Source organism: Notechis scutatus, chromosome 3, assembly GCF_049901735.1.
Source record: "Notechis scutatus isolate UNSWTSFEM ecotype Mainland chromosome 3, rNotScu1.2, whole genome shotgun sequence".
NCBI classification, from domain to species: domain Eukaryota; kingdom Metazoa; phylum Chordata; class Lepidosauria; order Squamata; family Elapidae; genus Notechis; species Notechis scutatus.
Genome location: NC_142011.1, coordinates 107,621,764 through 107,647,144, shown reverse-complemented (window position 1 = coordinate 107,647,144; position 25,381 = coordinate 107,621,764). Strand labels below are relative to the sequence as shown.

The following is a 25,381-nucleotide window of genomic DNA, read 5'->3' as shown; positions in this document are numbered from 1 at the left end:
GCTGATAACTAGGGATGTGATCTAAGGGTCACTTCTAATTTTACAGCAAGAAATTATTCAAAACTATGGCGAGGCTTGATCCATGTGAGGTTACCGGTAGTCCTTGATTTACAACCATTCTTTTAACAACTATTTGAAGGAACAACAGCACTGAAAAAAGTGAATGCAGTTTGTGCACAGAAAACTGGGTGTCAAAGAAGCTCAGATTGTTTTTTAGGTAACAATGATGTTTGAAGAAATTGCTGATGACAAACTTCTGCCCTTTGCCCTGAACAGTAAAAGACATAGGCCATGATAACTCTGGGTGTATCACCTTAGACATTGGTCAATGTTCTCCCATGAAAACAATTGTTTTCCCATGAATCCCAGCAACCAGCAATGTAAACGGGAATTGCTGAGAGGGATGTCTGTGCAACCTTCCTTTGAGAAGGTTAGCTAGAATTGCTGTACAAAGGGCACTACTGGAAACAACCATTGAAGACACCTCTCTTTCCTGCAAGTAGGGACCCCTTTCCCATCTAGACTTCTTCTAGTGCATGATACTCTGAGGTGTACCTTGGAAGAGAACTGTTTTCTGCTATCAGTTCTTTTGACCTTCTGACTTGACCATGGTCTTGAGTTTGCACAAACCTTGACCCTAAGTAGGGGTACAGTTTAGAGTCAGGGGAAAGTAAATGACATTAAAATTCTAGCCACAGACCTAGACTTAATTTGGGATCTTCTTGGTTCAAAACATCAGATCAGTTGTTGCGCTTCTACAGATGGCTAAGATTTTGTAAATAGAAAAAAAATGGTTATGCCATTCTTAAGTACCATGAAGAATACTGCATACACTTATGTATAATTTCTGTACCAGTAAGCAATTGAAAACTCTATCAAAAATTTTGGATTGTGAGCAATCCTTGGTGCTCTCTGAGCTTGATAGTTTTCTTGTAGACATTTCATTATCCACACTAGGTAATATCATTAGTACTAATAGCTAATTTGTGTTGTTTTGCACATATTTTGTTTATCTCTGCTTCTCAAGAAATGGAGCAAGAGTTTTCAGGGCACTGCAAACAGCTCTTCATTGCTTTAATGACAATGAACACATACAATTTGTCAGCCTTCAAGATTTTCTCCCTTTGCTTTGCATCTTTTGGCTGTCATAAATAATGGAGGGAGGAGGGGGGAATGGTTATGGGAAGTGAGCTGGAGGTGTTACAAACCAGAACTGTATAAACTGGGGGTGGGGGGTGGGGGGTACATTCTTGCTTAGGTTTCTATCCTATACTATGCGCAGCTGCAACCCTTTTTCAAACTATGTCAAGGTCAACGGACAGAAGCCTCATCACCACCTGGAGATGCCCACATGATGATATACACAACTTTTAATTGGATGAGCCAATTGAACTATTGTGGGTGGGAACGTTGCCCTCACTTTGTATGTGATTTACACACCCATTTTCTCAGATTCAGAATTCTTTTGTTGCTACCACTTGATTTCCAGTAAAAGATATCTTTTCTCTGATTAAAGGAGTCTAAGTATTTCTTTCTTGGATTTTGAATGGAGCACCAGCTGACAATTTTGCCTTTGGGACCAATATTGCTTATATAATTTCCTTTTTTTAGACTCATAGTTATTTCCAAATCTTTCACTGTGCAAAGAGATATTTACTTTTTACAATATTTAAACCACTTGTACTCCCCAACTCACTTCAAGGGGATTATTTGTTTTCCATTTATATTAATACCTTTAAAACTTTCAACAGACCTTGGAAGAAATGGGTGACATTCAAAATAATGTTTCCTTTGTGTGACTTGTAATGTGTTCCCCCTAAAGGTTTCTATACATATAAACAACAAAGGGCAGATAGTTATTAACAAGATGCAAGGAATAAAAGGCCTCTTTGTTGTGTTTCCAATAAACATGAGCAGGCATAACACTTTCAGTGTACAGGGAATTTCCTTTTTGTTAATCATATCTTATTGTTCTGGAAAGCATTACCAGAATTTAATCAGACTTGTGTCTTGAGACAATTTTTGTTTTTGCTTTTTGTCAGACTGCACACATTATATTGGGAATTCTGTAAGTTGGTCCATACACCTGGAAGCCCAGATTGGAAAAAGCTGTTGTAAAGAGTGTTCAGTTGATCATCTCTATAGTGCCCTTGGAAGACTGAGTAAGAGGAAGTGAAATCTGCATTGGATTGGCTATTGATCCTGGATCCCTATAATATTAAAACCCATGCATCTAGGGATGAAGATTGTTCTAAAATATGTCCCCTTCACAGCATTTCCTTAGTAAACAGAAATTCTCTTAAAAATATAGAAGTTGGTTGTTGTGGTGTAAACCAAAGACACTGAGAAGTGGAAAGATTGCAGAGAAAAGCCACAAAGATGCTAAGGGGGTTGTGGGGCTTAAAAATTAAATCCTCCAAAGCTTATTTAAAAGGAACATGGTGTGTTTAGCTTACAGAAGAGAAGGCTAAGGGGACGTATGGCATCAATCATGTGGTAGATGAAGACGTCACAAGGAAGAGAGTGTGCATTTATTCTCTAGAGCACTCAGGGGTAGAGCACAATGTTTAGAAGCTTTACAGTGACACATTCAAATTTGAAATAAGGAGGAATTTCCTAAATGTAAGGGCTATTAAGCAGTGGAACAACCTACTTCCTGAAATCATGGGTGTTCCATTACGGGAAGATGTCTAGGGGAAAAAAACTGGGCAGCCATACATCCAGGATGTAATGAGGATTTCTGCCCTGGGCAGGGAGTTGGACTAGAAGACCTCCAAGGACCCTTCTAACACCATGATTCTATGAAAAGTGATCAAGTGAGAAGATGTTTATAAGCATGCTATGTCAAATTACACCCAGTGATTTGATAAGCTTTAACTAAGCTGGATGGATCATTTTGAAAACTCTTTTATCCTTTGCAACAAACTTGCTCTAATCCGTTATCCTAACTGAAGTGGAAGGAAGAATAATGTAGCAGTCACTGATCTCTAGCTATTTAAAGCAAGCAGGGTTTGTGTCTGTTGATAGCTACTGTTGTTAACTGACACTTCAAAAGCCTTTTTATTTGTCTCAGTGAAGCATAGGTCAGCAATAGATCCAAGGAATTCCTTTTAGGCTACTAGATATAAACACAGACAGTGAGAATGGGTGGACAGCTCTTTTCCCTTTTGTCATCTCTTCTGAGCACTTTAATACAAATGAAATTGGATTTGACCATTTTTGAATGTGGCTTTCTAAAGAAGTAATTTCACACAGCTATCCTTTTGTTCTGCTCTTATTCACAATGTGTTTACAGCATAGCGTTCTGCTAAAGCGAGATTTCTCAGTAGCACCTGGATTATAACAATGTGTTTCATAAGCTGACACTTCAACAGAAAGGAAACATTCAGATTGTGGAGTTAGATATTTAATTATTTATTTATTTTTAAATATCTTTTCTGCATTGGGAATAAATAGATGTTAGGTATTAAAACAGTTGAGTTTTCTCTATTCATTTTCTCTACCCTGAGGGGGTGGGTGGGGGGGCTTCCTGAGAGGGATGCAGGAGGGGGCAAGAGAATAGCAAGAGAAATGAGGGGAAGAAACTGTTCTTGTCTTATCCTGCAGAGATATTGAGTAGGATCAAGAAGCTGTCCCAGGAAGGCAAGGTGGGAAGGTGGTCACACTATAAACTGCCCACAACAGTATTTGATCTACAGGTGTGTGTGTGTGTGTGTGTGTGTGTGTGTGTGTGTGTGTGTGCATGAATGCATGCGTGCATTCATGTATATACTGTATATTTAGCTGCCCATCTCACATACATGATTCCGGGTGGTTCACAATATGAAAAATAACAGAAACATATACAGAAATATAAAAACTATAGCAACTGGGATCACAACCCACACTCCAGCACAGCAATGGGCTCTCATAACACACATGTTGGAAAATGCACCCCATGTTCAGATTAGGTGCTATGGTATGTAATCTTCAGGGAGTGCATTGAACAGCTTTCCTGTGGGAGGTGGCAGATGAAGAGAAAGAGAACTGGCATCAAAAGATCTGCTTCCCACTTTCTCTTGCTCTGGGTTGCCCCCCCCCAAAGTATATTTTTGCATGCATGTGGCAGAAATGGGAAGGGGGGTCTTCCGCTCTCAATAATTGGACCAAATGAGACATTTGCATCCTACATCTCTTTTTTCTCTTTATTCTTCTTTGGGCAAAAACCCATTCTGGTGTTTCTCTCTAGTCAGTGATTGGACATGTGGGCAGTGCATTTTATACTAGCAAACTTTTCTGCTAGCTCATGGCCTGGAGAAAAGTCATTTTAACACTTTACAGTCCAGATGCACACTTGAAAGCTTTTTGGAAACTCCAGTTAATAAATCTGAATATTTTGCAACAACTATTAAATTAATAGATATAACATGTTATTTTGAAAGACCTATGCTGGCTTGTCAGCCTTGGTGGCACTATTGAAAATGGTATGTGGGAATGACCTTGGGAGACAGGACGAAGAGCCACAGCCTAGACAGTCATAATGCAAAGAGTCCACAGAAGGAAAGGGGGCATGGGAAGCATCTCAGAAAGGACCCTCCCTAGTTTTCTAGGTGGTAAAGGTAAAGGAGAGGAGAAGTGCTTTCAGATCTGCAAGATTCTGCTACTGTAACCTTACAATAAAGTTAGTGTTAACAATCAATTGTGCTTCCCTGTGTGGACCACCTTGAGGAGCTGAAAACCCTCCAGGTATGTTGGAATTGCAATGAAATTATTTGTGTAAAAGCCTATACATATAAGAAACTGCTAAAATTGACTCCCCATATCCAAAGTAAATCAAGCGGTAGCAGTGCCTTTTTAATGAGGCATCCTCTCTTTGGCATTCTTTTTTTCAGACAGATTTTCTGGCATTACCTCTATTCTTTTCCTAGTACCAGTCAAAACCTTTTTTTTTCTTTAAATTTCCTTTGCCTTAAATTATTCTGTGCTGGATTTATATTTGCTAGTGTGATTTTGTTATGTTTCATTTTGCTGTTCCACACAGAAGTCAAATAATAAAGAGGATAGAAAGTTCAATTTTGGAAGAAAATTAAAAAAGGAATATTTTCTGAAGAAGTACATTTATTTTTCCCTTGTGTCATCTATTCATATCCTTAGTTCATTGCTAACTTTGGAAACAGATGACTAGTTTGGAAAATCTCTATCTTGAACTCCTGTGCAAATATTTGCATGGTGGAGCTGATCATTCAACCAGTTCAGTCACTTTATCCCAACAATCCATAAATTGGGATGACTGGGACAGTCATATATCTGCCATTTGTAGTGATTCTGATTGTGTAAAGCAGGCTGGGAGATGCACTTCCATTCCCATTTCCTATCTTCTCCTTCTCTGCTAGATCAGGAATGAATTTCCCACATTTTCCTGTCCCTTATCAATATCCTCACACTTCTGCATAAATGTATGTGTGAAAACCCAAACATTTAGAGACCAAGTGTTTGCTTTTGTTGGCCTGTCTTTCTTGTGATCATAGCAATGCTAGTTCCTACTTCCATGATATTATGTAAACAGGCTCCACAATATGGAGAGGAAGAGAAATAATTTTTGCTAGGAGGTTTAAGCTTAATAATAATAATTGACTGTGCAGGGTGTAGTTATGTAAATTGCTCTGAGTTTGTGATGTTCTGAACCTGAGCACTTATATTGTAAGGAATGATGCAAATCAGACAGAGTTCATTAAAAAACCCCTCTCTTAATAAAACTATGGTGGCTACGATGGCCATATGAAATAGGATAACATATGATGTAGTGCTCTTACCTGTAGTGAAGATAGTGGAGATAGATCCACTCCTCACAGCATCTTGAGCTGCTTGCAGGTACACAGTGTACTCTGTATTTTCAGAAAGGCCTTCTAGGCGGATCCAAGTATCTTCTGCATCCACAATCAGCTCCTTTGTGTGTATCATCAACAAAATGGAAATACAAATATAACAGAGATGAAATTTGCAGAGCTTGGGGTAAGAAATGAGAATGAATGGGAAATGAGGAAAGGGTATGTGGAAATTCCCCAGCACCAAGATTGTTATCTTGAACCTTTGACTCTTGGTAGTGGCTGTCTACCAAGACCTGATCAAAAGTATAGGAGTACGTGGAAAAACCAATTATACCAACACGATACAAGAGCCGTGGTGGTGCAGTGGTTAGAATGCAGTACGGCAGGCTACTTCTGCTGATCACCAGCTGCCAGCAGTTTGGCAGTTCGGGTGTCACCAGTTCAAAGTTGACTCAGCCTTCCATCCTTCCGAGGTCGGTAAAATGAGGACCCAGATTGTTGGAGGCAATATGCTGACTCTGTACACTGCTTAGACAGGGCTATGTAAAGCACTGTGAAGCGGTATATAAGTCTAAGTGTTATTGTTATTGTTATGGATGGGTCTCAAATATAATAGAACAGAATATACTAGACCAGGGGTCCCCAACCACCGGTCCGCAGACTGGTACCGGTCCGTGGAACAAGTCCTACCGGGCGCTGGCTTGCTGGGCGCCGCCATCTTTTTGATGAAAAAGTGCTTCCGGTGAGCTTTTCCGGTAGAAAGCTCACCCAAGCACTTTTCATCAAATCAAGATGGCGGCGCTAGCTTCTGGTGAGCTTTCCGGGTAGAAAGCCATTTCTACCCGGAAAAGCTCACGGCGAAAGCGCCGCCATCTTTTTGATGAAAAAGTGCTTCCGGTGAGGTCACGGAAGCACTTTTTCATCAAAAGATGGAGCGCCCAGCTAATGCCGTACCGGGCGCGCCATAAAAAAGGTTGGGGATACCGGGCCGCGGCGTAAAAAAGGTTGGGGATCACTGTACTAGACTACTCAGTTACTGTCAAAGTTGTAAGATCAGGCTTATTCTCTTATTTGAGCTGTTAGAGAATGTCTAATTGCATGAAATTGATATGAAAAACACGGAAGATTGATTTGAGAAGGGACTCATGCAGGGGAGCTGGGAGGAATTACTGTGCTGAGGAAATGGAAAAGGTCCCTATAATCCAGCTGAAGAGATTGGAAGCAAAGTCAGCAATTCAGGATAATTCATTTCTGCTAAACTGATAATTTATCATTATAATAATTTCCATGACAAACTTTTAAGTTTCATTGTCGCTTACTTTACTGAAACAATTTATATAGCAGCTCATCTCATCAGAGTAACTCTAGATGGCATACAGAGGACTAAAAATCCAAATAAAACAGTTTACAAAATAAATATCCAGAAACAGAAAAAACAACAACAGAAACTTCCAGAAAACATATCAATATTCTCCTTCCATTTTCTTAGATTCAGATACTGGAAAACCTCTGCTATCTACTGTAATCCTATATCCAGTTTTCCAAATCTCTATGACAAGACCTCAAACAGAACTAGAACACAATATCCCTTTTCTACAAGCATTTCTCAGTGACTGATAGTTAAGAATCTTGCTCCAAAAATTGGGGATGGATCTCTATATCACTTCTTGATTATTGGACAGAGGTAAAAGTCTGCATCTATTCTGATCAGCTTTTATCTGACTTGAGGACTTTGTTCTTATATCTAAGAACACTGCAATCAATCAAACATTTATTGTCAATGCACAACATGTGTACAATGCAATGTGAGACAAGAGTATTCTGTTTATCTATTATGTGTGGACTTCCTGGTTCATACTAAAACTTGGAGTTGTATAGACAGGGATTTTATATAATTATTTGCTTGAATTTATTAGCTCAACTTCAATGCAGTGTACAACCTCCCCAAACCCAATAAAAACAGATAAAACAATCAAACCATACAGACAGCCTAGATTAAAGTGATCTTATAAACAACACAAATCAATCAATTGAACAGGCAAACAGGAGACAAACTGGTTATTTTTCTGCCCTTAGTGTATGGCGTCTGTTGATAGCTGCCTAGCAGCCCTGTTTATTATGGTATCAAGAAAGGATGCCTTCTCTGTCACAGCTGCCCCGATCAGACAGAATCCTCCTGGTAAATTAAGGACTACCTGTATTGTTTTTATATTGTTTTGGTGTATGTGGGCCACACAAAGCCATTTGGCTTGGGCACCATTAAATCAAATCAATAAGAAAGCTATACAAAGATGTTGCAAAAAGCCTTTAAAAAGTTGCATACAAGTTTGGATAGAAGTGATATCAGCTCCCTTCACTCTCTGCAGTAGTGGGCAGGTCAACTGATGGAAATTGCTTCTGTGAAAGCTTAGGATGTTTTTAGCTAGGTGAAGTTTATGAAGCTTTTTTTGGATTAAAAATAGTGCATAAAATCTATTTAATAAAACCATGTCTTTAAAAATATCTTATCTCTTCTACAATTTCCCTGCAGTTGGACAAGATATAATGCTATTTCTAATACTATTTCTCTTCAGCGATTACAGTGCAGAATGGCTTGAATAGAAGTGGAGGAATGCTCTGAGTAACAGTGTGAAAGGATTCTCATATGTAAGGGAAGAGACTAGCCAGCTTTGCTTGCTTGCCTGTTGCTTCCTTCCATTACATTTTCATACTGTGCAGGCATGAGTACTATCTTACTGAAATAATAATAATGCTGTAAAACTACTATAGTAGATCATAAATAAAATGATTAATGTTCCTTCAATTTGAGATCTACTCTCAGTAACTACTTAAAGAGGCCAATTTAGTGTTTTTGGCAATAATATAGAAATGGCTTGCTAATGCCTTCTGTGATATTTCAACTTTTCAGTCTCATGTACAGTTCTGGAATTCATGATTGTTTTTATGATTGGTTACTTGGAAACAGAAGTTAGGTGTATGTCTATACAGGTAATCAGTGTTTACAACTTTCTGCAGAAAAAAACAAATAAACAGATCCTCCCATATAAGAAACATTATTTTCTTCTCTAACCCATGATAAAGGGCTCTTTATTTTACAGCATTAAGTAACACAGTGCCAAACAGGAGCACTGAGTTATTTTGTGTGCCACAAGGGAAGGAAGTCCTTCCTTTAAACTATTGCTTTTTTAAAGAATTGTAAGAGTTGGCTTTGTAATTCTGGATTGTCTAGATCAGAGGTGTCAAACTCAGGGCTATGTGGTTGGATCTGGTCTGCGGGGGCATCCTGGTCTACCCAAAGATTAGGCCAACGTAGCTTCCGCCTGGTCTGCCCGGTGCAAAGAGGAAACATGCCAACTGTTTGGGGAGTGGTGTCAAGCTGACCATGCCCACCCAATCGGCCATGCCCACCCAGCTCCCCTGAGCTCAACCACAGCTCTGATGCGGCCCTCAATGAAATTGAGTTTGAAACCCCTGGTCTAGATTGCTCATGTGACCTCATAGCCTTCACTCTTTGCTTTCAATGCTTTCAACAAATAGCCATGTTTATTGTTCTGTACTGTAACAACATCATATTAAATATATGATTCTTGATTTGTAGGTGCACTAAGGATAGTAATGAAATAATGGAAGACACTTCAGAATAAACCAGGGAGGAGAAATGACTGCAAACAATTGTTTTACTATGCAAATGATTCCAGACTCCTTAAGGTCATTACACACAAGCAAAAAAAGAAAAATATCAGAGTGGCATTTTGTTTGATTCAATGACTTATCATTATAGGCCTCAAGTGGCCAGACCTGGCTGCTTTCCAAAAATCATCAATATCAATTTCTACCATTATGAGACATGAAACTCATGAGAATTATAATGTAAGTGTACAGGAAATCTGAAAATAGACTTAACATAGATGCTCCCAAATTATTTGATACAGCCACAAAATGTTGCCACCCCTCATAACAGAGCTAAAAGATGAAGGCCCCACCTTGCGGCTCCCATCAGGGGATCTGTATGTCATGATGTAGTTCTCAATCTCAGCTACAGGAGGAAGCCATGAAAGAAGAGCACTTCGCCGAGTCACTTCACTTGCTATAAGAATTGATGGCGGATCCAAAACTGTAAAGATAGGAAAGGAATAGAGGAAGAGGCCTACATATCTATGTAAAGGTGATAATGATTTTAAAAAATGAGTCATGGAGAACTCAGTTTCCCAGGGGAAAAATGCCTGCCAGGTTCTCAGTGGGACTCAGTTTCCACGCCATTAACTGAAGAAACTAGCCATCTCTACATTATTCTTTATGTTTTTTAGAACAATTCTGAGTAAGAGGAGGAGCAGAAAATGAACAATGTACAATAAGTCACTGAGCTTAACCTAGAAAACATAGATGCAATTGTGGCTTATCTGTATTAAGTAACTTGTAAATTCCTACCAGAGGGAGGAATATACAGTATAATACTTACGAGTAGTAAAGTTGGTGAAGATGGTTCTACTTGTGACAGGCCCATTGATGGCATACATGGTGACTTTATAGCTGGTACTAGGAAGCAAATCAATAAGCTTATATTCTTGTTCGGTCCTGTCCACCAAAATAGTTTCTCCCGCAACTGAAATCAGAGGCAAAAAGATTGAAAAGAACATGAGGCTAAGTGGGATCCAAATGGAAACAAGAATTAGAATTAATTATCAGGCACCTCATTCAATCTTACAAAGGAAAGAATCACACAGTTTTCAGAGAGCAATAGTCCAGGTTTATTTTAGCAAGACCACAATCAGATACAAATTCAGCAAGTCTCAAAAACTGAATTCATGTTAAGTCATAAATCTTGTGCATTTCTAATATTACGATAAACAGGGAGATTCATTCCTATGTCACAGTTGGGAACTTTTTTGTGATTCATACACAACATTGTTTCTTGATAGGGAAAATGTGTAGACACAAATTCAGCCTATATTGTAGGAATCCTGCCAGAAGTAAATAATGTTGAAGAACAACAATAAAGCAGCTCTTACTTCTTGTCCTGAATTAATTACAGTACTTGTTGTTATTTCTGCAAGAGAACAGTACTGAGTCAATGGCTAATTGTCTTATTAACCAACAGTTATCACGTTTAAAAAATATGGTTATACTTGTATCTTTACAAATTTTAAACAAATGTATGCTTCCTTGAGATGGAGCAAAGTGTGGAGATGGAAAGGTCTGAAAGCATAACAACTGAAAAAAAAGTAAGAACAGTTGTCCTTCACTCATCTGTGACTGAGAAAGATGGAGGGCCTGTCCTATATCTGATAGTTAAAGTGTGAGTGATAAAAATATGAGAATAAAAATATTGTTGTAAAATATAATGAAATGTATGCCAAACATTTTTCAGCATTTAATGATTAATATCAACTTTCACCATCAGCCCCAGTCACTTTTGTTTAGCTTAGCTGATTGGTGGTGGTTGCTCCAATTTCATGCTGAATTCTGATCATTACATAAAGACATACCACTGTCGTGGGTAAGCACAATGACGTAATTTTCAGCTTCAACCCCAGGCGGGTCCCACTTTAGCAAGGTTTCTGTTGGGGTAATGTTTACGGCAATCAAATTCTTTGGATGATCCATGGCTGAAAAAGAGGCAAAAAGCAAGATGAGGTAGTCATCAGGATTATGTAGTCATTTCAGCAATTAGTAATGATGAAAAAATAAAACAAAGACAATAGAAAACACAGTAAAGGTTTATGTTTATGCATGCAAAAGTTACACAGGGGAATAATGTTATTTATTGCTTAAATTTATTGCTTAAATTTATGTGCCACCCATTTCCCCAGTAGGGTTACTCTGGGTGGCTTATGAGAACAAAACCCTCATGGAAGTTTTGTAAACCTTCAGAGTCATTGATCTGATGGATGAATGTCCCAAAAAGGTGCTTTTTCAAGAGGCAACTGGACTTTTTTGTTTTTCTTTGAAGATGTTTCACTTCTCATCCGATGAGAAGCAAAAACTTTGCTTTTTGTTGTTGTTGTTGCCTCTTGAAAAAGCACCTTTGGGACAACCATGACCTGGATGACTGAGAATCTTCATAGACATGATGGATGAATGGATGTCTCAATAAATAAATATTTTAGAATAATCATTATCAACAAGTTCTCAACTAGAAATTATCCGTGAAGCACTTGATTGTTTTTTGTCTTCCTTGAAGCTGCTGTATTTCAAGCTTAGATTTTACTGGACTATGAATTAGTAGGTTTAGAACTTGTTTGGATTACATCTTCAGCAATAACACAATATTAATACATGACCAGAGATATTTTATCACTTCTATTCCCTTCTCTCCAAAAGGGAAGATTGAAGAAAATGATGTAAGCTGGAAAGCTGCCTATAAATTTTCAGCATATACCCGAAACTTTGGAATTATTTATTGCTGTATCAGGATATATTCTGAGATAATATCAGATGATGTGAATTGTAGGAACATTTGGAATAGGATAGGCAATTTGTGGACCACATTCTAGTCTTAGCATTCCTCTACTCCTCCTGAATTATCCTTAAGCCCAAATTTTGATAGTATGATTTTTGGGTCAACATTAATATACAGATATAAATACAAGTGAATGATTCTCAAATTGGTCAACATGTTTCGACCTTAGGTAATTTGAAAGGCTTAGCTATAGGTTAATAGTATATATTAATACTGTACATATTGTTTACTATTGCTCCTTTCTTTATAACTCATTTCTCAGTGGGTAGTAGTAGAGCTTTGTCCCAAAGGAAGAATTCAAAATTTATTTCTCAAACATTTGTCTCTTTACTTTGTCAGGGCCAATGCATCCAATAGCTATTTAGTGGAATATTTGAATTTGACTACTAGTTCAATATGGCCAATATAGTCTGAAGCATAGACTTCTGAATAGACCACGACAGGAATTCATTAATATAATTAGACTGAACATCCTTTAGCTTCCCCAAATTTGTTTCTATCGAAAGGCCTGGTTCCTGGCTCATTCAAATTCAGTGGGATCAGTGGGAAACAGGGTCATCTTATAATTAGCTAATAATGCTTGTCCATCATGAGCCATCTTTTCCCCAAATCAACTTGCTACACTTCTATATTTTCAAAGGCGCATCTCATACCTGTATACATGGTATGTAAAAGTGGTTCACTTTCCTCTCTGCCTCTTATACTCTTTAGGCTGATTTCATATTCAGTTGAAGGCTGCAAGTAGTTGAGAGTATATTCAGTAATACCTTTTGCAACAACTATATTGTCAACTCGTCCTGTATGGGTTGAGAAAAAGACCTTGTTATTTTCAGCGAATGTAGGTGCTCCAAAGACAGCCTGACAAATGTAAGGTGGTATCCAGGCAGAGTTTGCAACTTTGCATCCTTAGTTCCATGGAAAAAACTGAAAAAATCAGGTTTCCATCCTTATGATGCTTCTTTCTTTTCTGGATGCAACTACAGGTAGCTCTTGACTTACAACCATTTGTTTAGCAATCATTCAAAGTTACAACAACATTGAAAAAAAGTGACTTACAACCAGTCCTTGCAGTTACAACTAGGTATGTGGTATCCCCAGGGTCACATGATCAAAGCTTGGATGCTTGGCAGTGAATTTACAACAGCTGCAAATGTCCTGAGGTCATGTGATTGTCATTTGTGACCTTCCTAGCTGGCTTCCAACAAGCAGAGTCAGGGGGGAAATTGGATTTAGTTCACAACTGTTTGATTCACTTAACATCTGCTGTGATTCAATTAAGATCCATTGCAAAAAATATCTTAAAATCAGGTGCAATTCACTTAGCAACTGCCTTGCTTAGCCATAGAACTTTGAGTCTTTATTATGGTCATAATTTGAGGACTACTTGTTAAGCATCTAAAATCTGCGAAAATGGCCATAAGAAATCTTCTAATCCATTGGAAGTATACTGATTGGCAGTTATCTACAGAAAATCTCTGGTATTGTTTCACTTCAGACTTGGTGGACTTAATTAAAATGTAACCCAGAAATGTATGGAATAAATTATTGGCGCTGTGCATTGCAATCAAACATGGATTGTATTTAACACATTATCTGAAGAAGAGGGTTCTCCATCATAATTTATCTCATGAAAAAAATTCAGAGCTTCTTGAAATACAGTTTGAGAAGCAATCCAACATTACATTTACAATCCCTAATATTTTTGGAGAGATGTTTATCCATGTTGTGCTGTAAGATTTTCTAAGCATGATAATAGTTCTTTTCTAACAACCTAGACCAAACCGCATGTTTGCTAGATTCATATATTGTGCAAAACAATATTGTAGTTTGTTTGGTTTTGGTTCAAAATATGTTAATTCATCCATTGTGATTTGTAAGCTGTGCTTTATAGTTTAGATTATTATGTGAACTAAGCTAATTGCAACTTATTCAATAAGCTGTGGTTAAAACAATGGTGGCTTATCACACTGTATGAACTCATTTTATACTTGCTTGTGGAAACATATAAAAAAGCTGAGCTGAATTAGGCTGAGCTGAGCGATAATGAGTGGTCCATTAGTGGGATTCTATCTGTGCCACTACCGATTTGGTGGGTGATCATTCCTGTGTACATGTGCCCCTAACACGTCACATGCCCCTAATGCACCAATCAGCTGAGATGATGAAGAAATGAAAAGCTAGGCGTGACCCTCCCACCCACCCATGCGCTTTTCTCTTCTTTTATCCTCTCAGCTGATCGTTGGAGGCTTTTTTTTTACTACCAGTTTGGCTGAACCGGTCCGAACCAGTAGCATACCACCAGTGGAGTGGTCCCTAAGTAACTTGTACATTTCTATGGCTGGGGATGGATTTGAACCTGCGTCTCTCTCTGATCCTGGTTCAATATTTTAAGTTACTACTATAACATATTCTATACAATAAATAGACATATATGCATCTACTCAACTCCAAATTCTCTGTAAACATATAATGCTATTTGTTCCCTATTTTTAAAATGTGCAGTTGCATTATGTAGACATGCTTCCATGTTTACAGCAGAATGTCAGAAAGCAAGGCAGGTGACTGAATTACTTATGCAGTGAATTACTTCTGGGGAATGTGTACTCAAGTAATTAGCAGATGACTTTTCATATAGAAGTAGCCTATTCAAGGTGCTTGTCAAATGCAATGAAAGTCTCTTGCCAAAACATTTACCCCTATTTTATTTTGAGTGCCCATCTGTCTTTTAAAATTAAAATCTTTGGAAGTCTGGAGTATCATTTTATGGAACTGCAATAAAATAATATTTTTTTAGCACATTAAGACTGCTGTTCCAGGCAAACATACCTGGGAATAAACTGTATCCAGTGAACTGGATCTTAAGTCAGCATAAAGGTGCATGAATGGGACAATGTTAGTCTCAAAGGAAAAATTATTCATACAGTCAGTAAGACTCTTAATAATGCTGGCTGAAAGTACCCAGCTGCTGAATAGGTTATCCTGCTGAAGCCTGACCTTTATTTAAATCCATGTATATATTTTCTATTGGAGCCCTGAACTCCATTCACAAACTTTGAGGATGGAGCAGAATTACCTTGGGCAGATTTGCATGAAATCTTATAGTGGTCAAAAGGTGCAATTGGAGGTGCCCAATGGATAGCCACAGATTCTGTAGTAACATTGAGAACGGTCAAGTTCTTCGGTGGATCAATCCCTATGTGAAACAAAGGACAACAGTTACAAGTTCCAAAATTCACATTCTAATGGGAATATAGTGAATAGGTCTTAATGTAAACCACTCCAAATTTGATTGCAGAAAGTATGACTTCAGCAACAGAGTGGTCAATGCCTGGAACACATTACCTGACTCTACTGTCACATCCCCAAACCCACACTCCTTTTCCCTCAAACTAAGCACTATTGACCTCATCCCATTCCTAAGAGGTATGTAAGGGGCATGCATAAGCGCACAAATGTGCCCACCGTCCCTGTCCTATTGTCCCCAATTATTCGTACCTATTTCCTGTATTTATACTTATGTTTATTCTTATCTCTATTATCTTGTAAGCGATTGACAAATAAAATAAATAAATATATAAATGATGAGGATGAGGTCCAGGATCTCTTGATTCTAAAAAAACAAAACAAACCCAAACCCAAACCACCCATAACTGCCATACCAGCTAAAGATCAGCAGGGCTTTTGAGAACCTCCAACCATAGATGTGCTAATTCAGGATTAGCACATCAATTGAGAAGCAAGCAATTTCATTTTCATTTTTGAAAGCTCTCTGTTCCCATTAAAGCAACCAATTTTGGACAGAAGTGTGGTGTGTTTGTTGTGTCAGGGTAATTAAGGAGAAATGGGACCAGTTTGTTTTCCAAAAGCCCCCCTTTTCTATTTCTACTCATATGTCTCAAGGAAACAAACATAATATGTTAATAATTTTGTCAGCCAAAGTTTGGTTGTGTGATACTATATATTGAAAATGGTTTTCTGTGATACCAGATGTTTCTATAGTCCAGCCAAGTGAAGGCAAAGTGGTATACATGGCACTAGCAAGGGAGATGTGTGAGAAACCATGAAACAGGGAACTGGTTGTCTTTGGCACTACATAAAGTCCGTGTTCTCTCTGCCTCAACTGCAGTATTTTACTGCTCCTTACTCCAATCTGAAGTGTATGGCCATAGATTGTTAGCTACTTGTTTCCATTTGGAAAACAAAATACAGCTGATAGTAAGAAGGTTCTCAAACATCAGAGAGCTACAGAGACTATTTTCTAAATTAAAATAGGGAAGCTCTCTTCATTTTTACCTCATAAAGAATAATTTTGGAATCTGCAGAATACAGTAATACTGATTTCCCCTAGAGGAGGAACTCTTGCATTCTGTATTAGTTTCTTTTCCAGCTATTGCCCCTCATCAGAAAATGATAAATCCTGAACTAGACTTATACCAAGATTGAGCTGGCTGAGTTTTTGTGATATGTATTGGTTGCAGGATCCTGTATGGCTTACCAGAATTGTTAATAATATAAATGTATTTCTTGGAACAGACTACTAGCTCTCCAAAAGTTTGGGAATTACAGTACTAAGATAAATAAATTGAGATGGAACATTGATTTTTGGTTAATCCATATCCTACTTCACCGATCAAAAATTAGGTTTACATCATGTTATAATTTTCATAACAATCTTTATGGCCTCACATATCATTCTTAGACTAGAAATGTATTATTCCCCTATTATACTGAAACACTCTACGTTTCAAATATGATCTAAAGAGAATGTTTTGGAATGTAATGAAAGCAAATGGCTCTTTAAAACAGTCACATCTTTTCTTTTTACATTTTGGGGGCATTATTGAAAGCAGATGGGGCTATTTAAAGGAGCTGAACTATTAAAGCAAATGTATCCTAATGTGACTTCTTCAAACAGTATTGAGGACTGAAGCATACAGTTATTTATGTTTTTAGATATTTCAGAAAACTGGACAGCTTATATTAAGTAGGCAATGTAAGCTAGTCTACCTTAAGCTAAATATGATTTTTAATACCCCAAAAGAGTTTAATTTAAATCAAAGAGCATTCTCTCATTTCAAAGATTGCCTTTAATATGCACTTATTTACTTATTAGATTTATAAGGCTTCCAACTCAAACAAGGTGACTTGGACAACATAAACAGAAAAACAAAACAAAAAATAAAGACGCCCCCAAATAAAGCTATGAAGCAAACAGAATATAAATATAAAATACAAAATATGAAGTAGCAACCAAGCACAATAATAAAAACATCCAAATGGGGACTCAACTGGTCCCAAATAACTGGTGGAAAAGTTAGATTTTTAAAAAATAGATAAATACATAGCTTTATTGCAGATCCCAAGCAATTCTCATGTCAATCAAAAGCAGTTTCTACTGTTTTGTTCTCCCATTCCTTCCACTTGCTGTCTGCTTCTTACTTATTTTTTTCAAATATTTTATTGCACTTTTTTCAAGATTACAAATTACTTTTACATTCTTTACAACACTGTGACATTGATGTTACTAATATGTCTGTATACATATATACTTTTAATCCTTATTTCTATTATCTAACCAACTATAACATTTGTCCCAGATGGTGTAATATTCCGATTCCTCTCTGTCTTTCAATTCTAAAGTAAGCTTATCTATCTCTGCACAATCCAACACATTTTTTTTATTACCAATCCCTCGGAAGGGGTGCTGTCCAATTTCCAATTTTGTGCAAAGACAATTCTAGCCGCAATATAATATATTTAACTTTTTTACTGGGAAAAAAAATCTTAACAGTTTAGATCTTAACAGTTTCCTGAAGGCAACCATAATTTTGGTGGTGTTGGTATATGTATGTGTGTTTTGTGTGTGTGTAGAGATATACTTTCAAGGGCAACTACTCAAAAGGCATCTTCCTAAAGGACCTTGTAATCAACTCTCTTGCAGAAGAGATTAAAAAACAGGCATCACACCAGAATACAGAATACTCTGCTCTTTTACCTGTTGTGACCGAACCAACTATTGGCTCAGAGCTGACAAGGCCATGTATAGCCACCAGGGACATGATATACTCTGTGGATGGTTGTAGACCTGACAAAGCAGCATGTCTCTTTGTAGGGTCCAGCATCACTTCCTTGGTTTCCTCCTTATCTTTGGGGCTGTAGGTCAGTATCAGCCTATCAGCTGGAGGTGAGGGGTCATTCCAAGTGATGTTCACGCTGGAGGAAGTTACACGAGAAAAGTGAAGTTGTGTGATTGGTCGGAATCCTAAAAATAAGAGCAGAGAACAGACTTGTAAATGTGAAAATGGTAGGCTGGGGTTTATTCAGCCCCAGGATGTGAAATGTAGTGATAAATTTAGGTGTGCTCATCAAATAATCAGAGGTAATTTTCATTAACATAGAAATAGGGGAGGGCTAAAACCTCAAGGCTATAAGTATACCATAAAACCTTGAGTATGCATATGTGAAACTGCATAATTTATCTTAATACATTAAGGATAATATCAACCCACTTTTATTAATTAACTTAAAATAGGATCAAATGTGCCTCTCAGCTAAGAAAGGTTACTGTTACTGTTAAGATTTTGGAAATTTATCTTTGGAATGGATCTCATGAGCATTCTTGAATTTTAGCTCTCTGTTTTGAGTAATTAAAAACTGTTCTGAAATCAATTATTCTATACAAAAGGATTAATCAAGGTGGGCTGCAGCTCATGAAGGACAGGGCCAGGGGTGGGATTCTACCCATTCTGACCTGTTCTATCCTTGTTCTGTCCTTGTTAACTTTCTAAGCAGTTTGGAGAACTGGTAGTTAGAACAAATCTCCTTTTGTTTTTTTACACCCTTATTACATTCTTGGCAGACTGCCTAGACTTTCTGTCTCTGAAGGAGGTTTTTTTTTAAAAACTTTCTTAAAGGGGAAGGGTTATTTTAAGCTTTTTACACTGCTGTTGGGAGGAGATACTCCCCTGGATATACTTCTAGCCACATGCAACAATCAGCACTTTGAAGAAATAATTGAATAACCAGAAAGGAGCTTTTAATGACAAGGAACCAAGATGAGTGATATTCAGCAAGGCTTCTTGGCTAGCTAGAAAGATTGACATTCAAACATGAGTTTACATACCCTTTCTGAGTTTTGGTCTAAAACTGGTTTTTGGTGAAGTTTAATTCTGTCCTTGGTGACATTTAATCCTGTGTTTATTGATGGGATAATTTTCCCTATTCAGCTTTGTTTGAAAGGAAAAAGGTTAATCTCTGTTCCTGAAAATAAACTGGGTTGAGAAATCTGGCTAGTTCCTGTGTCTATTTGTTCTGGTAATTGGTTTAACAAACAACAGCTACTGTTGTGATTTAATTATTTATATTGTGTTTGAATTTTTTCCTGTCTCATGGTTTCTTTTTCTATCTGGGGAGGGGGTCTTCCTTCACTGCTTTAGTGGTATCTGGCACTGTCCTTTTGGGGTATAGTTCCAAGAGGCAGGATGCAAGCTTGGCAGTTGGCACTGATTTTTTTACTGCCTTTCTGGGGGGCATGTGATCTTTCCTTAAATCTGGATGATTTCCATAGGATATCTTGTGAGATGAGTGAGACCAGCTGGTATCTTTAAGTGGTGCAAATGGTTCTAAGGATTGCTTTTCCTGGGTGTGCTCTTTCTGGAGAGCTTAAATGACCTCTGGGTTTCACTTTATGAGCAACAAGTGGCTGCTAATAGTTAGCATTGCATTTTAACTATTTTAATTCCTCAAGGTGCTCTGGCACCCTGCCTGATTTGTAACTCCGGCTTGTAGATATTTTTAATCTAATGATTGGTACCTAGGGTAGCTTTTTGCAAGCAAAGAAGCTTTTTGTATTTTTGTACAAGTAATCCTTGACTTACAACAGTTCATTTAGTGACCATTCAAAGTTACAATGGCACTGAAAAAATCCAGCATCACCACAGTCACGAGAAGCCAGGAGAGGAGAAATGCCTCTCAACATGAGTGACATCGAATTGACCATGCCCATTCAGTCACATGACCACCAAGCCACACCCACCAACTATGCCACGCTCACAGAACTGGTTGTTAAAAAATTTGAATCCCACCCCTGGACAGGGAGCTGGGAAAAATAAGTGTGTGTGTTTGTGTGTGTGTGTGTGTGTGTGTGTGTGTACATGCACACGGCCATTCAGATGCCCAGTGCATGAGAGAAACCTTCTAAATACTAGAGAGCTTTGTTTAAGGCAAATCATCTACACCAGGGCTTTAAAACTCCCGATCTGCAGGCTGGATGTGTCATGTGTTGGACACACCCATGCCCAGTTTAGCAAAAGGGGAAAAAAAAGTCCTGATACATCACGTGACACCTCTGTGATGATGTGAGTTTGACACTCCTTATCTACACCAACCAAATGTGACATGGAACACTTAGTCATAAAATAGCAATGGAAGACCTTTGAGATTACCCTCAGTATCTGATTAATGTAATCGGATAGTTCTTTAGTACCTGTGAAGGCATCCACGGTGCTTTCCAAGCTTTGCTGTCGGCCCCTTTCAGCAATGACCGAGATAGTGTATTCAGTCCCAGGTTCTAAGTCTGTGAGTGTAAGCTCAGATTTATCTTTAGAGACAGTAACCTCTGACGCCATTCCTGAAGCTTGCATGAAGATGACCCGATAATGATCAATGGGACCCTTGACTTTGGTCCAGGACACAGAGATGGATGTTTCTGTGGAAGCTGTCACAATCAGGTCATGAGGGCTGTCCAACTCTATGGCAGCAGCAGGATATGTAAAAAGACAGAAAGTAACAAGGGCATGGAATGCATTCATCTGCAGGATAAGAACTAACTTAAATTTTGAGTTTTATGCTGAATTGTATTGTGTTTTCATGTCCGTAACATTTATTTAAATGCCAATTTAAACCACTCTGAGCTATTTGAAGAACACAGCTTGAATGTGAAATGATAAATGGTCAGATACACAGACTCTAGAACAACAGATTACACTAAAAAGTCTATCATGAAGACATTTCATAAGAACATTTCCAGTGAAAATCTATATAAATTTGAATATGTCTTGAGAAGTAGGCAGGGGTGGGATTCTACAGGTTCGCACCTATTTGCTAGAACCAGTTGTTAATGTTCTAAGCAGTTTGGAGAACCGGTTGTTAGAAGAAATTACTGGCCTAATCCTGTAAGGAAGGCAGGAAGGAAACATTCTGGTGTTGCTTACAGAAACTGCCTCTCCATTAACTGTTATTACATTCTTGGCAGGACTAGACTTCCTGTCTCAGGAATGTCTCTGGGTTTTTTTTTTTCCTCCTTTGCTGGTACTTTGCCTGTGTGGAGTGACCATTCAAAGTTACAATGGCACTGAAAAAAGTGACTTATGACCATTTTTCACACTTACGACTGTTGCAGCATCTCCACAGTCATGAGAAGCCAGGCGAGGAGACGCGTGCCTCGATGTGAGTGATGTTGAGTTGGTTACGCCCAGCCAGTCACATGACCACCAAGCCATGCCCACCAACTAAGCCACGCCCACAGAACCGGTTGTTAAAAATTTGAATCCCACCCCTGGAAGTAGAATTTTGTATACAGACAACACAGTTGAAACCCTCTATAGTAGCCATTAGCTGTCATATCAATACTTCTGGCTTAAAAAGATCAACAGCTACACTTCTTTCCTGGTCCCAGAGTTGGTCCTCAGCAATTTGTGACCACAACCAATGACATTTTCCCCTCACAGATATAAATAATAACAAAATTAAATTGCTATCATCAGCTGTCCTTTAATTGTGTCTCAGATCTATTTAAAAGGGTGAGTTTGGCCAACATACCCACATACACACAGCAACTAAAAAGTGCTTTTCTTCCATCTTTGAGAAGAAAAATTTCCCACATCTGATAGTGCGCATGTTGCTGTTCTTACAGAATCCAGTGTTGAACACTTCCAGGTCAGTGATTGGTAGCTTCCTGGCTGACCTCCCCCTCTCCATCTAGCATTACCTCCTGGTAGCTAAACAAATCACTTAACAGTTGCCCTGAACATATGCTATTGGGTGAATGTATTCTTTTCCTATCTCTCTGACAAATGGGGAGGGATAATTGCCAGTTTTATAGTGCTTTGTTACAAATGCCCATTTCCCCTTTGTTCTGCTTTGTCCTGCAGCATTTCTCCCCTTAAAATCACTTCCCTTCATGGGAATGGGATAGTTTGTCTTTCTATTCAATGGGATTGGAGGGTCCAGGGCAACCCCAATCTCCCACCACAAATCTCCTATATGTATTGAAAAGGAGAGATGAAAGATGGAAACATTCTGGAAGGAGCCCTGCCAATTTATGAATAAGGGAAGGAGCTGGTGCAGCTTGGCTCTTGTGCCACAGTGCTACTTCCCTTCTGCATATGTCTTCCTCATTGAAAACCTTCCATAGATAAAGAGACTGACAGCTGCTGTTAGTGGGTGGTAGGCTTTAACTCTGTGGCTCCAGCCTCCACTATACTGTATGCCCTCCTGTCGGGAACCCTTTCAGGTAGATGGGAAGGAGCAGTCTTGCAAAGGGCTAGTTGAAGCCCAACAGATTGCTAACTCTGAAGACTTCTCCTCCACTTAGGTCTATCTGGAATGTTGTCTGCCAAAATAACAGGGAAAATAAAACTCCTTGGACCTGCTACAGGGGCAGGCTGCCTGTGAGATCGTGGCTATGTTGTTAGGACATGTCCTCAGTAAACTTAAGTGAGGTGTCTTTGTGTGTTATGCAATGCAAATGGAAGCTTCATTGGCCTTGCTTGTTTATTTAAAACAATTTATAGGATCTTATGGTGGTTATAGCCATAAATCAATAAAACCTATTGTTATTGTTAGTGCACGGCATTGTTACATTAGCCAGGAGACCACAATGCTATTGCAGAGTAGTAGTTTGCTGTCAGTTTACCAGCTCTATTGTACGACATGCTCATGTACTTCCCAAGGCTGGAGGATGGGCTGGCTTTCCCCCAGAAAGAGATGAGTGGCTGTTCTTGCATCATCATTCTAGGCCCTCTCTCTCCCTCAGAGCCATCTCATAAATAGGGACTGCAAATAGGCACTGCAACCAGAGCCAGCGGAAATCTGACTGCCTGCACAGAACACCAGGCTTGTCTCCCCACCAAAACGGTCCCTATTTATCTACTCGTGTAGAACATGCTTTTGAACTATTAGGTAGACAGGACCTGATGCCAGTGATTGGAGCTCACCCTGCCACACAGCGCTAGAACTCAAACCACTGGCACAAAGATCATCTCCAGCATCATTAAGACATTGAGCCACCACACCTCCATAAAACCAATGATAGAAAGACACGTATCCTTTCAAGTCAGTCTTGGACAAATAAGTGCAATTTCCTTCATAACATTTTTGGAAATGATTTGCCAGTGCTTCTTCCAAAGGCAGAGAGGCACCCAAAGACATGCATCTGGCTTCATTCTTAAGGCAGGATTAGAACACACAGTTCCCCAGTTTCTAGCCCAGTGTCTTATCATTACCTCAAACTGGCTCTTAGAAAACATATATTAATTTAAAACACAATAATTATACATGCATAATTATGCACACTGACCCCTGCATTTATGGGCCAAAAGACATCGACAGGTTCTGGATATTAAATCTAAATAAGGAAGGGCAATACTAATGTTTCACTTGATGCCAACATGCAAGTAATACCATTGCCATCTCAGCCTCTGGGAAGGAGCATTTGCAAAATTAGGAGAACAGAGAAAGTCCTTCTTTGGATTCCAGCTGAAAATGATTTACTCAATGCAGGCTTGAGGTTCAGATGGTGTGACCTGAGTTTTTCTGCCTGGTTGGTCAATCAATCAATTTCCCTTCTCCCTAATCTGAAACTGCATTCTTAAAAGCACAGGTCCCTAAAATACAGATTGGCAATGGTAATGTTACAAGCATGCAAAGCAATCAGCCAAGCCTAATATGGAAAAGAAGTAGAGTTGAGTAACATTGATAGAGCAGTTTGATCTAAAAATCAATATTTTTAGATTCTAAGGCAGACGTTGATATTTGCCACACTAATCACTATATAAATATCAAATAAAGACAAAAGCTGTTTGCATTGAATTTCCAGCTGTAAATACTTTCCCATGTGTAAAATGTCAGCTTGCTCTTGGGTGTATAAAAATAGAACATCTTTAATGCTATTCTTCCCAGTATACACAGAAATGGAGGCTAAATCACAGCTCTTCCCACATCTGTATCATTTTATTTTGTACATCTGCTATTAATTCAAAGAGATCAAGAGTTTTTAAAAGCATCCTCATAAATATGAATGACAGAAACTTTGCAGTATTCCTCTTTAAACCTTTCAACTTCTTGTTCCCCTTTGTGTTCTTATATATTTTATTTTTGCTTATTTTTCTTTATGAGAAGAATCTGGGAGAGTGCATGTTGCTATTTTCACACATTCAAAAGCACACATGACTCAACATGGGAGATAGAAAGTTGCAAACATTTGATTCTGTGTTAAACGTAATGTTTCCTTTGCTGAATCGATTATGTGCAATCAGCCATGCTATTTTCTTGGAGCTAAATGGATGTTGTTTGATGCTGCCTTTTTTCTAGCATATTTTCTCCCAGTTATCTGATCTATGGTCCTGCTTAGGTTGAGTAAGTATCGTGAATTGTCTACTTTTAAAAGAAAAAGCTCATGAAATCCATAGCGTATAGATGGTAATCTGAAAACAGTTTAACTGAAAGCTTCTGAGCTTTATAAAAATTAAGTGAAGATGTAGCAAACTCTCAAGAACATGGTTATCATTTTTTTTCCAGAAAAGGAGGGGGGAAAAGGGGGGTAGAGGGAGACTTTCCACATATTTCTTTGTTTTGTTTATACTGCACACTCTGGATTTGTGCATATATGCTCTAGAAATATTGATTTTTCAAATTCTCACTGTTATCTGATAAACAGAAGTTGCTATAGGATTATTGTAAGCAAATGTGTAACAGTCAAGTGGTGCCAGTTCTATGATAGAGACTGAGCCTTTTTCTGGTGCCTTGTTTGTCCCACAGTATACTCCTACCCCCCGGGATACTTTTCCTGCCCCAATCAAAGAAAGCACAAAGCCTGTTTGCTTGACCTTGATGT

The 25,381-nt window shown here is 38.4% G+C and overlaps 1 protein-coding gene and 1 long non-coding RNA gene across 5 annotated transcripts in view; one reads left to right on the top strand and one right to left on the bottom strand.

Annotated features, from left to right (window-relative positions):
- The window catches only part of TNR (tenascin R), a 481,637-nt gene that overhangs the window by 14,477 nt on the left and 441,779 nt on the right, over nt 1–25,381 (bottom strand). For 2 of the 3 annotated variants that reach the window (XM_087960907.1, XM_026669153.2), the window contains 8 exons: nt 20,753–21,016; nt 18,263–18,529; nt 15,341–15,460; nt 12,921–13,064; nt 11,294–11,413; nt 10,267–10,410; nt 9,791–9,921; nt 5,793–5,925 (listed from right to left, as the gene is read on the bottom strand). In XM_087960907.1, the coding sequence (XP_087817033.1) occupies nt 5,793–5,925; nt 9,791–9,921; nt 10,267–10,410; nt 11,294–11,413; nt 12,921–13,064; nt 15,341–15,460; nt 18,263–18,529; nt 20,753–21,016 (1,323 nt within the window). The remainder of the gene's footprint in view (nt 1–5,792; nt 5,926–9,790; nt 9,922–10,266; nt 10,411–11,293; nt 11,414–12,920; nt 13,065–15,340; nt 15,461–18,262; nt 18,530–20,752; nt 21,017–25,381) is intronic. The other variant, XM_087960908.1, reaches the window with a different exon arrangement.
- The window catches only part of LOC148131326 (uncharacterized), a 48,533-nt gene continuing 47,925 nt past the window's right edge, over nt 24,774–25,381 (top strand). The window contains exon 1 of one of the 2 annotated variants that reach the window (XR_015748727.1): nt 24,774–24,903. This is a non-coding gene — a long non-coding RNA (uncharacterized LOC148131326). The remainder of the gene's footprint in view (nt 24,904–25,381) is intronic. The other variant, XR_015748726.1, reaches the window with a different exon arrangement.